Source organism: Peromyscus eremicus, chromosome 3 (assembly GCF_949786415.1).
Source record: "Peromyscus eremicus chromosome 3, PerEre_H2_v1, whole genome shotgun sequence".
Lineage (NCBI taxonomy): Eukaryota > Metazoa > Chordata > Mammalia > Rodentia > Cricetidae > Peromyscus > Peromyscus eremicus.
The window spans coordinates 63,698,656-63,714,721 of NC_081418.1; the positions used below are offsets into that span (position 1 = coordinate 63,698,656).

The following is a 16,066-nucleotide window of genomic DNA, read 5'->3' on the forward strand; positions in this document are numbered from 1 at the left end:
TTAATTACTCAGCAACTGGAATCCTATTCAGGAAGTTGTTTCCTACACCTATATCATGTAGGGCACTGCTTATGTTTTCTTCTAGCAGTTTCAGTGTTTCAGCTTTCACCTTTAGTCCTTCACTCCATTTGGGGTTAGGTTTTTGCAAGGTGACAGTACAGGTCTTCTTGCAGGTAGACATCCAGTTTTCCTGGCACCATTTATTGAAGATGCTTCCTTTTTCTCCAGCTTATCTTTTTGACATCTTTGTCAAATATTAAATAGCTGAAGTTATGTGTACTCATGTTTGGGTCTTGGATTTTGTTGCATAGGTCAATGTCTATTTCGGTGCCAGTACCATGCTGTTTGTATTACTATGGCTCTGTAATTGATCTTAAGATTTGGAATGGTGATCCTGCAAACACTGTCCTTTTTTCTCAGGATTATTTTGAGTATTCTGGGTCTTTCATGGTTCCATATGAATTTTAAGATAATTATTTCTATTTCTGTGAAAAATGAGATAGTGATATTTAATGGGATTGCATTAAGTCTGTAAATAGTTTTTGGTAAAAATAGTCATTTTCACAATATTAATTCTACCAATTCATGAGCATAAGATGTTATTCCATTTTCTAGTGACTTTATCTCTTCAGAGATTTAAATTTTTCAGTGTAGAGGTTCTTTACTTCCTTGGTTAGGTTTATTCATAGGTATTTTTATCTTCTTTGAAGCTATTGTGAATAGAAGTGTGGTGGTTTGAATAAGAATGGCCCCCAGGGGCTTATATACTTGGATGCTTAGTCACCAGGGAGTAGAACTATTTGAAAGGATTAGAAGGATTAGGAAGTGTGGCCTTGTTGGAGAAAGTGTGTCACTGGGGTTGGGTTTTGAGGTTTCAAAAGTCCACATTAGGCCCAGGCACCCATATGCACTTGTTCTTTCTCCCCTCCCCTCCCCTCCTCTCCCCTCCCCCTCCCTTCCTCCCTCTCTCCCCCTCCCTCCCTCTCTCTCTCTCTCTCTCTCTCTCTCTCTCTCTCTCTCTCTCTCTCCCCCCCTCCTCTCTGTCTCTGCCTATGGATATAGGTCTCAGCTACTGCTCCGGCTACTGCTCCAGCACCTGCCTGCATGCCACCATGCTCCACACATGACGACACATATAAAATTTCTCAAACCATAAGCAAACCCCCAATTAAATGTTATAAGAGCTTATAAGAGCTACCTTGGTCTTGGTGTCTCTTCACAGCAACAGAACAATGACTAAGACAGAGAGTGTGTCCCTGTACGTTTGCTGGTGGTATATAGAAAAGCTATTGATTTATGCAAGCTGATTCTGTATCTTGCCACATTGCTGAATTTGTTTATTGTTTCTAGAAGTTTTCTTATACAATTTTTGGGATCTCTAATGTGTAGTATCATGTCATCTGCAAACAGGGATAGTTTGACTTCTTCTTTCCACATTTGTATCCCTTTACTTTCCTTCTCTTTCCTTATTGCTCCACAGGCCTCAACCCTACACAAAGAACTAAAGGCAACTAAGTAATGCTGAGAGTGGGAGAAATAGTCTTGTCCAGGGAAGAGCACACCAAGTTATTAGCCAACATCAAATGGTTAGCCCTGAAAACATACATACAAGTAATATTATACAGACTGAGTAGGTTGTATTTATGAATATATGCATATATATATACATACATGTTTATAACAGAAATTAATGGAAAAAATAGCCATGAATTTGAAAGAGAGCAAGGAGGGGTATATGGAAGGGTTTGTGTGAGGAAAGAGAAGGGGGAAATGATATGATAATATTACAATCTCAAAAAGTAAAAGAATTTAAAAGAAAAGTCATCCAAAGATTCTGAAGTAAACTTAAGAAATGGTCACATACTGGAAGGAAGAGCAGGCAGCATAATCAGGAGTAAGCACAAAAACTAGAAAGAGCAGGAGGTAACAAGGCTTGAGCTTCACCCAACAGAGCACAGCCCTGGAATACAGGCAAGGGCCTGATAAAGCACACAGGCAGAATCCACTTCTAACCCTGGCTAGGCAGTATAGCCCGGGCAAGGAAGCTTGGGTATGGTAGAGATGGGATCAAGGCTACTGAGAGAACAGCATGCTGGGTCTCTATTGAAGGACTGTGGGAAATGGAGGTTGTCAGAAAAAGAGCTAGAAGAAATAGAGGAGGGTGGGCTTGGAGTGGAGATGCCTAATATGAGATGTTCAGGCATTGGATCACTGTGGAGGGCAATGCCAAGGTGTTACAGGCAGATAGAGCACCTGAACAGAGGGCCAAGAAGTTTCCCAAAAGACTAGAAAAGCCATAACAAGCATGAAAAATCACAGATCAGAAAGTGCCATCAGAAAAGAGAGTTCTGAGGAACAAGGAGCTACTAGAACAGGAGAAGCAGGGATGGCCTGTTAGCAGAGATGGCAGGACCACGAGAGATCAAAGTGTTGAAAAGGAGCAAAGAGTAGGGTGTCTAGCAAAGCCCAGAGGAAGAGGACAGCATGTGGGGAAGCACACAACAGAACTGTGTACCACCATAGAACTGCACAATGCACCACCCAGCCCCAGAGTGACGGCAAGCTGTGGGAAGACAGTCCCCACACAAGGGTGATGGGGACACAACAGTGCTGGAGAGAGCAGAAAGAGGAAGGATGAGGACGTAGGAGTCACAAGTGGATTAATCTTCAGATATAAGCATCACATACAAAAGTTACAGGAGCTAGGGAACATGGAAACTCAGTCAGAAATAAGACACTTAGAGATATAGGGTCAGGAGTTCAGACACTGTGGACTCATCTACTGTGACCTGTTACAGAGAGTGAGGGCTAAGTACACCCTTTGCTTTAAGTCTCCAGGGGCAGCATGCAAGGGAGACTATATGAGGAATAGGATAGAGTTCTGTCAGGATCCCAGGGAATTCAGAGGCTGTACCTCTACTCCTGCCAACTAAGAGGGGGCATCAGACAGTGGCTGCCTTGACCACATATGGAGAACTCTCTAGATCCCTTTTCTCTCTATGTGTTTGGGCACTAAAGCCTTATTCATTTTAATTCGTTATTTATTTATTCTCCATCAGTCAACAAGTCTACCATCTTGAGACAGTCTTAATTCATCTACACATCTGATGTAAAACCAGAAAGGGACCAGGCTGAGGACAGGATGGCTTCCTTGAGGCACTGACACTGTAAACAAGCACAGCTTTACTATTTCATTAACATGGCTTGTGAAAAAGAACAAAACCATTCAACAGTTTATACAATAGCACTATCAAGTGTCAGAGAACACTGGAGAAGCCAGTCAGGCATTCCATGTTTCAGCTATACTACTACATTTAAAGGGGCATGGGAACTCCATGCCACTATAGAGTGATGGCCACAACATGCCATGCTACCTTCAAGGTAAAACAAGTGTTAGCCTTACAGCAAAGTCCTTTCTTACCATCAGCCAAGTGTAGAGTCTCTCCAGAGCACTGTAAGAATGCACTGGAAAGAACACATATCCCAAAGCTGCCTGTTATAACACCCTACAGCCCACACACTAAGGCACCATTAGTAAAAGCCACCATCAGTTCCACAAATTAGCATCATGAGCACATTTTTAGAGTCTGATACTCTTGCTGTTCTATAATTCTTCCCAGAGCAAGGGTAGAACATACTTTTGCTTTATAATTTAAAATATAAAGTAACTGCTACAACAAAATACATTTAACATTATACCATATTTAATGAAATCCATGAGGATGACTTACCTTACTAAGGGCCTACTTCTACTCTTTCCTAAAAGTAGCAAATCACTGGGGCTGGAGAGATAGTTCAGTGGTTAAGAGCGCTGCTTGCTCTCCCAGAGGACCCAGGTTTGATTCTCAGCACCCAAATGACAGCTCACACCATCTGTAACTCTAGTTCCAAGGGATCCAGTGCTGCCTTCTGTCATCCATGGGCACTGCATGCACATGGTACACAGACATACATGCAGGCAAAATATCCATATGTATAAAATAATTTTTTTAAGTTTAAAACAGCAAATCATGAAATGTTCTTTTCTTCTTGCTTTTTCTCCTCTGCAGATGTTAACCAATAAACCATAAAAGCTTACAATTCTTACTACAGTCAAATATCAACTTGGCCCTAGAGTCATATAATAAATAATTCAGCCTATTAGTTTCCACCTGAAACAGCCCACAGTAGCCAATCACAGCAACACACTATTAAGGAGTTTCCCTAAAATCATTTTAAAAGCAGCTTGCCAGCTAGAACAGTTTCAGTGGTGCAGGAGTAACCCAAGGCTGGTATAAAAAACTACCTGAGCTAACAGTACTCCTACGTATCTCCTAAGAAGGCTACTCTTTCTTCCCTTCAACTCTCAACAGAAGGGAAAAAGCAGGCCTGAGTCACTGAGGCAGTGTGCAGTCCTGCAGCACCTTTCAAGTGTAGATGTCCACAGAGCTGTTGTGGCCACTGCCTCCAGGAAAGCCAGCCATGTGGCCCTGGCCCTTCCCTCCCAAATTCTCACACACACCCTTTGTCAGCAAGCGCCTTTGTCACTTGTAAGCCTCTGAGAGGGGGTAGATTTCCACTCTTCAACTGTCTGTCTCTGGTGGATGAATTTTTCTACCTGATCTAACTATGTAACATACATACCATGTAATCTTCTCTGGAGTGCTTCTTCTTCTAGGGTAATAATATAAATTTGTTCATCCAAGTCTTCAAGAATCTAAATGGAAAGATAAACTACTCAATAATGCAGGTGACACACTCAAGTATATGACACCCCAGGTTCTGCAGCTTATTGTTTTAAGACCAAGTGTCATATTGACTCAAATAACTAAGACACCAAAATTAAATGCCCAAACTATTTAATTTGTGAAAATTTAAGCATATTTTACATATTTTATTTAATACATTTATGTTTTTCTATTTTAATACTAACCAAACACTTCAAAACTTGCTATAACAAAATCTACATGCATCTAAATTGGATATTTTAAGGCTTAAAGGATTACACTTTGTAGTATTCTCAAGGGCTAACAAGGGCATGAATTTTAAACAGAGAGTGAGACACAGCAAATACATCTTTATGAGCAAGCTGTTATTTTAGAGCTAAAAAGAAGAGACCATCTAGTACAGTATTTGTCTCCCATGTGTTTTTTACCTACTCTCTAAATTAAAAATCTATAAGCTGGGGGCTGGAGAGATGGCTCAGTGGTTATGAGCACTGACTGCTCTTCCAGAGGGCCTGAGTTGGATTCCCACCAGCCACAAGCCAGCTCACAACCATATATAGACTAGCTTCGTCTACATAGCAAGTTCTAGGCTAGCCAGAATTACACAATGAGACACTGTCTCAATATTAAAAAAAAATAAAATAAAATAAAAATAAAACAAAAGAAAAACCCTTTAAACTTTATCGGAGACACATAGGACATCCCATTTTTTAACTTGATATAGTACTTCCCTGAGTACAAAGCCTTAGAGAAGTACTGTTTACATATACACACTCAACAGCATGCCATACAACATTGGGGGGGGGGGCACTCAACAATCACCAACTATATGGGATAGTGTCTTTACTGTCTTCAAAACTAGGAAAACCTAAAACTTCAATTTGCTTTGTTAACATGGCTGTCCTATGAGAAGGTTCTGTCTTCCTGGCTCGGGAGGAAGTGTGAAAGCAGCAGAGCTGGTGGCACTTCATTCTGTCACTCAAGCCCAAGCTCCTGATTCCAGCAAAGCAATAAAAAGGGAAGAGTCGCTGCAGTAAAGTAAGGAGAGGGATAACTCTTTCTGTGCACCTGCCAACCTGGAAGTTGCTCTAAAATCATGTGGTCCCCATCCAAAAACATTCATAAAGCAACTCACTGCTTAACAGTCCTTTCACAAGTATCTACGGTCCCCTTCAGCCTGGGACTAAGCTATCGTTGAACAGATGTACCACCAGATCCACCACGGGAGCAATAAAACAATAAAAACAAAATAAGTAAGAAAAAGTAGATTTGGGTCTGCAGGACTAGTGCTTTCACGTGCTCCAGCAGACCACATTTGGGGTGGATACTGGGGTAGGGATGCTGCAAAGTCAGATACACAGGGACAGGAAATGAATGGGACTGAGATGCATGGTATGAAAGACATAAAGAATAAATAAAAAGAAAGTCTAAAAAAAAGAAAGAAAAAGTAGATAATAGATAATGACAAAGAATAACCATCACATGAGAGGAGGAAGCAGAAGGAAACCTCTCCATAGACCTTACCAAGGCTAAGAAGCACACATGCTAAAACGCATGGGGTCCTAAGCAGGAGTGTTCTATGGATGAGGTCAACTAGATAATTAATGGGAGAGTAACCCAAGACTGTGGGCAGAGAGAAGAACTCTGTTCTCAATCATTGTTTCCCATCACTTTCAGCTGTCTGAATTTAAATTGATCATGTTGACCTGTCCTAAGTCCTAATACTTTGAGGGTTTACAACAGTATAAACTATTGGTAATTCAGAACACAGGAGAATGGCAGCAGAAGAAGCTGAAATGTACATCATGTGCATGCCTCTGAGCGTCCCAGAATCTTCACTGCTTCATACTCTAAGAAGCAAAGGCTTTACAGGGAAACTCCAAGTGTCTTCAGGGCCTTGGCTCATCACTACTGTGAACTAAATGGAACTCAGACATGAGCACCCGCATGGAGACAGCAACCAAGATAAAAATTTCAAACAGTAACTTTGAGATTAAAACAAACATCAAAACTAAGGCTTAAATAAAATGTTAGCAAAGGTCACAGGGAAAAAGTACTTGCAGTTGAAGAGAAAGAGCACTCAGCCAGTGTTTCTGATGGCTAGAACACCTGACCTGACTGACAGCCTAAACTCCAAGACGTGAACCGGCACGTTCAGGTAGAGAAAGCCATGTGTAAACACAGAGGTAGAGGAGGCAAGTTCATGAGGAGGAAATCCCTACTCTTGAGCTCTTAGAGGACCCTGGGCTCTGGGTTCAAACTTGCCCTTACACAGCTCTGTTGAAAGACCCCCAGCCTCCCCGCCTAACATAGCTTAGCTCAGCTGCTTTTGAATAAAGCCTGAGAGGTACTGAGGAGCTCAGTTAGCCACCTGGCCCCAGAGCGAGGAACTAAAAGGTCAGGAAAAGGTCAGGAAAACACCCTGTACCCTAGACAGAAGCTAGGCATGGGCGAGCTCGGAGAGAAACCACGAGCTGACCTGGGTTTGAACCTGGCCTCATTTGCATCATCCAATCAGAACTGGCCTCATTTGCATCATCCAATCAAAACCCTGTAACCAGGCTTCTTGCTTCTGGACCCGTGCCGACCCTATAAAAACCCTCTGCTCCAGCCCGTGGGCGCGCCAGTCCCTTGAGCTTCTTGAGAGACTGTGTCGCCCCGGGTACCCGTGTTCCGGAATAAAGCCTCTTGCTGTTTGCATCTGATTCGTGGTTTCGGTGTGTTCCTTGGGCGAGGGTCTCTCCTGAGGGAAGACTGCCTTCAGGGGGTCTTTCATTTGGTGCATTGGCCGGGAAGTGAGACCCCCTGCCTCGGGACCACCGACCCACTGTCAGGAGGTAAGTTGGCCGGCCACTGTCTGTCTTGTCTCAGTCTGTCTATTCGTCTTCTGTTTTCGTCAGGCGCCCTAATTCAGGTCAGGTCTGATTCAGGTCAGGTCTGAGTCGGTGGTGGGGGCTGAAGGAGCTGACGAGCTCGGACTTCGCCCACCGAAACCCTGGAAGACGTTCCACGGGTCATTTCGGGTAGGGGACGGAGGTTCCTCCGCTTCCCCGTATTTCGGGTAGGGGACGGAGGTTCCTCTGCTTCCCCGTATTTCGGGTAGGGGACAGAGGTTCCTCCGCTTCCCCGTATTTCGGGTAGGGGACGGAGGTTCCTCCGCTTCCCCGTATTTCTGCTTTCGGTTTTACGCCGAAGCCGCGCAGCGCAAATTTCTGTCGTCTGTCTTGTCTTTTTGTTTATCGTTACTTGTCTAACACTTCTTTATCTAGAGACCACCATGGGGCAGACCGTCACCACCCCACTGAGCCTAACCACGGACCACTGGTCCGATGTTAAGGCCCGAGGAAACAATGAAGGTGTCATTGTTAAAAAGAAAAAATGGATCACCCTCTGCGAGGCCGAATGGGTCATGATGAATGTTGGCTGGCCGCGAGAGGGATCCTTTAACCTCTCTCTTATTTTACAGGTGGAGGGCAAGGTATTTGCCCCTAATCCTTATGGACACCCCGACCAGGTCCCATACATCGCCATCTGGAGATCTCTGGTCGAAAACCCATTTCCATGGGTCAAGCCTTTCCTTCCACAGCCCCCTCCAGTCTCTGGGCCCTCTGCACCCCTCAACCCGGACCCCAACTCCCCTCTCATAGATCTCCTGGTAGAGGAGCCCCCTCCCTACCAGGCTGGACCCGCTCGGCGACCCGGCGGAGTGGGGGCGGCTTCTGCCGCCGCGGAGGCGGCGGCAGCGGCGGCGGCCACATTAGCGGCCGCGATCCGGCCGTTGGCAGATGCTAAGGTTTCCTCAACCAACAGGACCTCAGATGAAGACAAGGAAGATGAGGCTGACTTGGGACGATTGGAGCAGCTCCTGCAGACCCTCTTAACAGTAGAGGAAAAGCAGAGAGTTTTCCTGGAGGCCCGGAAGCAGGTTCCGGGCGATGACGGGAGGCCATCCCAACTCCCGAATATCATCGATGCGGCTTCTCCCTTGACTCGCCCTAACTGGGATTTCAATACGCCTGAAGGTAGGGAGCATCTATGTCTCTATTGCCAGTTGCTCTTAGCGGGTCTCCGAGCGGCCGCTAGAAGGCCTACCAATTTGGCTCAGGTAAGGAATGTGATACAGAGAAAGGAAGGGAATATGATACAGGGAAAGGAAGGGAATGTGATACAGGGAAAGGAAGGGAATGTGATACAGGGAAAGGAAGAGACACCCGCTGCATTTCTAGAAAGATTGAAGGAAGCTTATAGGATGTATACTCCGTATGATCCGGAAGATCCAGGTCAGGCTCCAGGTATTATCCTATCATTTATCTATTAGTCTAGTTCAGACATCAGAGCCCAATTGCAGCGGTTGGAGGGTTTACAGGCGTTAGGGTTGCCAGACCTAATGAAGGAAGCAGAGAAAGTATTCAATAAGAGAGAAACTCCTGAAGAGCGTGAGGAAAAGAGATGGCAGAAACAAGAGGAAAGGGATAGGAAACAGCATAGGGAGATAAAGAAAGTTCTGGCCGCCGTTGTATCTCAGGGACAGCGGAGAGAGGGAGACAGGTCGGGAGAACGAAGGAGGCCACCCCTAGACAAAGATCAATGTGCTTACTGCAAGGAGAAGGGACACTGGGCCCGAGAATGCCCCAAGAAGCCACAAGGACCCCGCCGGCCCAAGCCCAAGACCGTGGACCTCCTTAGTCTGAAGGACTAGGGGGGTCGAGGCCAGGAGCCCCCCCCCCGAGCCTAGGATAACCCTCAAGATTGGGGGGCAGCCCGTGACCTTTCTGGTTGATACTGGTGCCGAACATTCAGTCCTAACTCATGCCGGAGTGCCTCTTAGCCGGCACTCTGCACTGGTGCAGGGGGCAACTGGAAACAAGAGATATTATTGGACTATCGAGAGAAAAGTTCAACTGGCTTCAGGGCAAGTAGCTCACTCCTTTCTGCACATACCTGAATGCCCCATCTGCTGTTAGGACGGGATCTACTAACCAAATTAAAAGCGCAAATCTATTTTGATGAGAAGGGACCGAGGGTCACGGGCCCCAGAGGGGGCCCTCTGCAAATCCTGGCCTTCAATTTAGAGGAAGAGTACCGCTTGTTTGAATCAGAACCGGCTGGCGGATTTGACCGCCCGGACAATGGCATCCCCGCCAACAGGGAGCAGCCAGTTAATGGCTATACAGGACACTCCGGAGCCTCCTCCGCCCGGGAGAGAGCCCATGCCATACAGCCCCGAAGACCATGAGCTAGCAAAGAAAATGGGGGCGGACTGGGACCCACAGAGGCAAGCCTATATATTAGGGGATCGGGTGGTCATGCCAACCTCCCATACCCAATATATGCTGAGGTTCCTTCATGCGCTGACCCATTTGAGCAAGAATAAAATGAAGACCCTACTGGACAATGAAAATACTGGGACTGTGCTATTAAACCAGGACCGGGTGCTTCAGCAGGTATCTTCCGCCTGCCCAGCCTGTGCTCAGGTCAATGCAGGAAAGACTCATTTAAACAAAGGGGCTCGTCAACGAGGGCATCGCCCAGGTGTACATTGGGAAATAGACTTCACAAAAATTAAACCCGGACTCTATGGGTACCGGTACCTCCTGGTCTTCGTGGACACCTTTTCAGGATGGATTGGGGCGTTTCCAACCAAGAATGAGGCGGCTAATGTGGTAACAAAGAAACTGTTGGAAGAGATCTTCCCCAGGTATGGGATGCCTCATATATTGGGGTCGGACAACGGGCCTGCCTTCGTCTCTCTGGTAAGTCAGAAAGTGGCCAAATTATTGGGGGTTAATTGGAAACCGCCCCCAGAGTTCAGGACAGGTAGAGCGAGCTAATAGGACAATTAAGGAGACTTTAACCAAATTAACGCTTGCAACTGGCACTAGAGATTGGGTGCTCCTACTTCCCTTGGCTCTCTACCGAGCCCGGAATACTCCTGGGCCGCACGGCCTAACCCCTTTTGAAATTCTATATGGGGCCCCACCTCCAGTCGTGAAATTTCTTCATTCTGATATCTCATCTTTTGCCACCAGCCCCACTTTAGAGGCACATCTACAGGCCCTCCAGCTGGTGCAGAAGGAGATCTGGAGACCCTTGGCTAAAGCCTACCGAGAGCAGCTGGACAAGCCGGTGGTCCCCCACCCTTTCCAGATTGGGGACTCCGTTTGGGTCCGGCGCCACCAGACTAAGAATCTAGAATCACGGTGGAAGGGGCCCTACACAGTTTTGCTGACCACCCCCACTGCACTCAAGGTCGACGGGATTGCGGCATGGATCCATGCCTCTCATATGAAGGCTGCCGGGGAGACCGACCCAGCAGGAAAATAAGGTCATCTCACAAACTGGGGAAACGGTCTGGCAGATGCCTTAAACTCCTCCACCCACCCGGGGGGGTGCATTGGCCGGATCCGGGATGCCGTCACCCTCAAGCAAGATGTAGATTCGCCCAGTCGGACTTTTATGTCTGTCCGGGGGGATGGGAGGGGCTGGGCCCTCGCCAAGAAATGCGGGGGGGGGGGGGGGGGGGGGAGGAGAATTCTTCTGCGCCCAATGGGGCTGCGAGACCACTGGCGCAGCATATTGGAGTCCTAGCTCCAGCTGGGACCTGATCCAGACCAATAGAGGTTTCAGGAAGGCTACAGGCGGGGGGGGGGGGGGGGTCTTGCTCAGCTGGGTCCACCGAGGTCAGCCGATTCGAGCCCGGGCTCTGACTCCCCCTAAATATAACTTTCACTGGCCCGGGGAAGGCTGATAGAAGCTGGCAGCGGGGGCGCACTTGGGGGCTCAGGTTGTATGAGGCCGGATATGATCGGGGCGTAGGATTCACTGTTGAGCTTGAGATTGAGGAGGCCTCCGCCCATATAGGCCCCAATCAGGTTCTCTCTGACCAGAAGCGCCCCTCCTTACCTGTTCCAGCACCCCCGAAGATTGCCCCTTGACCCGGTTCGATTGCCAGCCCAGGTATAACTCCGGCCACTGCCAGGCCGCCCCGGCCGGGAGCCGGAGGCCGGCTCTTGGGTCTGCTAGCGGGGGCTTGCCAGGCCTTAAATGTGACCTGCCCAAATAGAACGCAAGAATGTTGGCTCCCAACCTCCCTACTACGAGGGGATAGCAACCCAGAGTAATTATGCTAACACTCACAGTCCCCCTCCGAGCCAATGTCTAGGGACAGCCCAACATAAGCTCACAATCTCAGAGGTGTCAGGACAAGGACTATGTCTAGGGAGCGTCCCCCGCACCCACCAACACCTGTGTAACCGCACCCGATCCATAAGCGCTGTCTCTGGTTATGTCACCGGCCCTAATGGTACCTATTGGGCATGTAATACTGGGCTCACCCCCTGCGGTCATGAATCAGGACATTCGGGACCTAGAGGAATCAGTAAGCGCCTTAGAAAAATCCCTGACCTCCCTCTCTGAAGTAGTGCTCCAGAACAGAAGGGGACTTGACATCCTATTCTTACAGGAGGGAGGGTTGTGTGCCGCCCTTAAAGAGGAATGTTGCTTCTATGCAGATCATACTGGGATGGTAAGAGATAGCATGGCTAAATTGAGAAAACGACAAAAATTCTTTGAAGAGCAACAGGGATGGTTTGAGAAGGTCCCCCTGGCTCACCACCCTCATTTCCACCCTTCTGGGACCCCTTCTGATTCTATTACTCCTCCTGACGTTTGGGCCCTGTATCCTAAGTAGACTTGTCCAATTTATCAGGGAACGCGTCTCTATTGTTCAGACTTTGGTATTAACCCAGCAATGCCAAAGGCTCAACCAGATGGAACTCGAGTCACGTCACCAATCTTCCCCATGAATGGAGGATTCCATTCCCGAGATAAGAAAATGGGGGAATGAAAGACCCCCAGCCTCCCCGCCTAACATAGCTTAGCTCAGCTGCTTTTGAATAAAGCCTGAGAGGTACTGAGGAGCTCAGTTAGCCACCTGGCCCCAGAGCGAGGAACTAAAAGGTCAGAAAAAGGTCAGGAAAACACCCTGTACCCTAGACAGAAGCTAGGCGTGGGCGAGCTCGGGGAGAAACCACGAGCTGACCTGGGTTTGAACCTGGCCTCATTTGCATCATCCAATCAGAACTGGCCTCATTTGCATCATCCAATCAAAACCCTGTAACCAGGCTTCTTGCTTCTGTACCCGTGCCCGACCCTATAAAAACCCTCTGCTCCAGCCCGTGGGCGCGCCAGTCCCTTGAGCTTCTTGAGAGACTGTGTCGCCCCGGGTACCCGTGTTCCGGAATAAAGCCTCTTGCTGTTTGCATCTGATTCGTGGTTTCGGTGTGTTCCTTGGGCGAGGGTCTCTCCTGAGGGAAGACTGCCTTCAGGGGGTCTTTCACTGTGACTAACAACTACTCAGCCTGTTGGGATTCCTGGCTACTCCTCCATTTACATGACTGCACATGCACAGTTCAGTAGCCAAGCAAGGAGCCTCACATCCTACGTAATCCATGTGCTGCTTGATCACATAATTTGCATGCAACATGATCACACAATCTGCGCATGAGTGGTGGCGTAGCTCCGTAAGCCCATATGCGCATGTGCAGGGGAATCCATAAGAAGCTGGACACAGACTCCTCCCCCCTCTACTCCTTTCCTTCTCTTCCCCACCTTTTCTTTCTGCACGTGTCTTCCACAGGCCTGATCACACTCTCTTTGGTCCCTCTCTTCTGCTCTCTCCTCCTCCCCCATCTCTCCCTCCTTCTCACGTGTCTTTTCAACAGACCTGACCACATTCTGTCCTCTCCCCTCTCTCCTCCTAATAAGACTCTGATAGTGAGTTTTGTTGAGCCTCGTGGCTTTTCTTGCACAGTAACAGTGCCACTTAATGAATAACATTGCGCCACAGCATCACTGCATTAAAACCAACATTGATGCCATGGCGAAGCAGGCTCTCTCGGCACTCTGTGTCCAGGACCCTGTGCAGAGGATTTTGCTCTATCTACAACTGCCCTCTTTTTTCATTTGCCCAGCTGCTGGGACTGCTCAGCACAACACTGGTGAATTTTCCCTTTCCAATTCCTCGCCACTTCCCACAACTGTAGCCTGAAATATATTTCTCTCTGTCGGACCCCCAGGGGGGTTCTCAGACCATGTACACCACGACTCATTCACTCTTGATGAAGCACTGAATGCTGTCAGACCCCTGCGGAGTCCTCCAGGTATGTACGCCCCCCTAGCCCTTGCCCCTCTCTTGATGAAGGGTGGGGTAACTTGTGCCAGTAACATGTGCCAGTCTACAGATCTTTCCCTACTCTTGGGGTCACCTGAGATGGGGGAGTCTTGGATCCCGTTTGTTATTTTAATTTTTTTCTCTCAGCTGCAGTCATGGGAAATAAAGGCTTCCTCCTCTTAGTCCCACTCCTCCTCTGAGAAATGCCTTAAATATCCCTAGATACCAATAATTATGGCCTCGTAATGGTTCCTTGGACTCCGATATTTCTCAGGAATTATCTAACTTCTGTCAGTGAACGGGCAAATGAAAAGAGTTACCTTATCCCCACACTTTTACCTAAGCTCTGAGCCCTCCCTTTCTGAGTCTTTCCCTCCTGCCCACTTGCATTCCTGAACCTGAGGAATCTCTGACTCCAAAGAACCTCTGCCTATCTGACCTCCTCTCTGTTCTCCAGTATCAGGAGGCCCATTCCTGCCCAACTCTGGCTCCCACCTCCACTCTTACTGTCACCCATTCTCAAGCTGCCCTGAGTAGCACAGAGAGGTATGGAAGCAGGCTAAGATGCATGCAAATGAGTTTACGATCAGGACCCACATTAGCATTATAATAATTCAGAAGGCTCTCTAGCCAGAGATCAGTTTACAACCTGCCTCCTGGAGGGCCTCCATAAGGCTGCCCTGAAACCATCAAACTATCAAAAGAAAAAAATTTAATTCAAGATACAGAATAAAATCCGTCTCATGTCTCCCAGAGCTTCTCAACATCAGGGCTAACTTAAGCATCTGGAGAGAGGGCCCCCTGAACCCACAGGCAAAAGTCTCAGCTGTGGCATTTAAGGTACCATGGGAGAGATGAGAAAGCCCATGAACAGAATTGCCAAATGCTAGCACAAGCTATCCAAGCAGCTGCATAAAGGCTTCCAGGTCCCTGTTTTAAATGTGTGGTAGAAAAGACCACAGGGGCTAATGTGTGCCCTGCCCCACTTGGGTCATCAATTAAGCCTTGTCCAAAGTGCCACCAAGAGGGGTACTGGTCAGCTGACTGCCCTCATGCACCTTGTGGCATGGGGACATCAAACAAAGACCTCCAGAAGACCTCTTAGGCTTAGCCATGGGCTGGCAGGGAACCCAGGATGCAGCATGGGGCGATCCATTTCCTTCCTGTTGGACACCGAGCCACTTACTCAGTCCTGAGGGAGTTTTGGGGTCCCACCTCTCCTTCTTGTTTCCCTCTTGTCAGGGTAGGAGGAAAGCCCTACCCACCAGACCCTACCACTTAATTGTACTTTCAGGGGTACCTAATGGGAAGAGATTTTCCAGCTAAGGTAGGAGCTTTCATTTCGTTTGCTCCCTCCAGACTGGTCAGCAGTGCCTCTTCTCTTCCTCATGCACAGTGACACAGACAAGGCCCTGCTCTCTCTCAAGTTCTAGAGGACATCAGGATCCACTGCCTTGTTACCAACTCCAGAAGAATGAGGTCTCACTGCACGAGCTATTCTCTTCCTGGTTCCCTCTCCTAATTACTCAGCTAATTGTCACAGGATCACCATAGAGCTGGAGTCCAAGGACCATCAAGTATATACCCAGGCAGTAAGAAACAGTAACAGTCCAAAGGTATTTACACCCCCAGACCCAAAAGGGTGTGGGCTCTGCAAAAAACAGACTTTAATATAACAATATATTACTGTTAGCCCTCAGCAATTGATCTCCTGTGTCTCCTGGATGCTAAACTAGTAAAGGAAACAGATGCCTTAAAATCTGTGTCAGATAAGGCTTATCCCAAGTAAAAATTAAAAGCATGAATACAGTAGAGTACTAAAACATTACAATATCATGGTCACCAGCCCAAGATTTTAAATTTCCCATGGCTGCTTCTTAATATGTTTAAAATTTTGCCGGGTGGTAGTGGCGCATACCTTTAATCCCAGCACTCGGGAGGCAGAGGCAGGCAGATCTCTGTGAGTTCGAGGCCAGCCTGGTCTACAAAGCGAGTTCCAGGAAAGGCACAAAGCTACACAGAGAAACTCTGTCTCGAAAAACAAAAAAAACAAAAAACAAAAAAAAAAAAGTTTAAAATTTTTTCTAAGCTCCAGAACCAGCTTGAATCCATCTGGACAGATTGGCTCTCCTTCAGAGAAGCACAACCCAAACTTTCCTGGTCCCGAGACCTCCTCCCTCACCCTGGG

At 47.6% G+C, this 16,066-nt stretch overlaps 1 protein-coding gene across 4 annotated transcripts in view; it reads right to left on the minus strand.

Annotated features, from left to right (window-relative positions):
* Window positions 1-16,066, minus strand: part of Lmbr1 (limb development membrane protein 1) — a 133,723-nt gene that overhangs the window by 46,736 nt on the left and 70,921 nt on the right. For all 4 annotated transcript variants that reach the window (XM_059257787.1, XM_059257786.1, XM_059257784.1 and 1 more), the window contains exon 9: window positions 4,624-4,696. In XM_059257787.1, coding sequence (XP_059113770.1) covers window positions 4,624-4,696 — 73 coding nt within the window. The remainder of the gene's footprint in view (window positions 1-4,623; window positions 4,697-16,066) is intronic.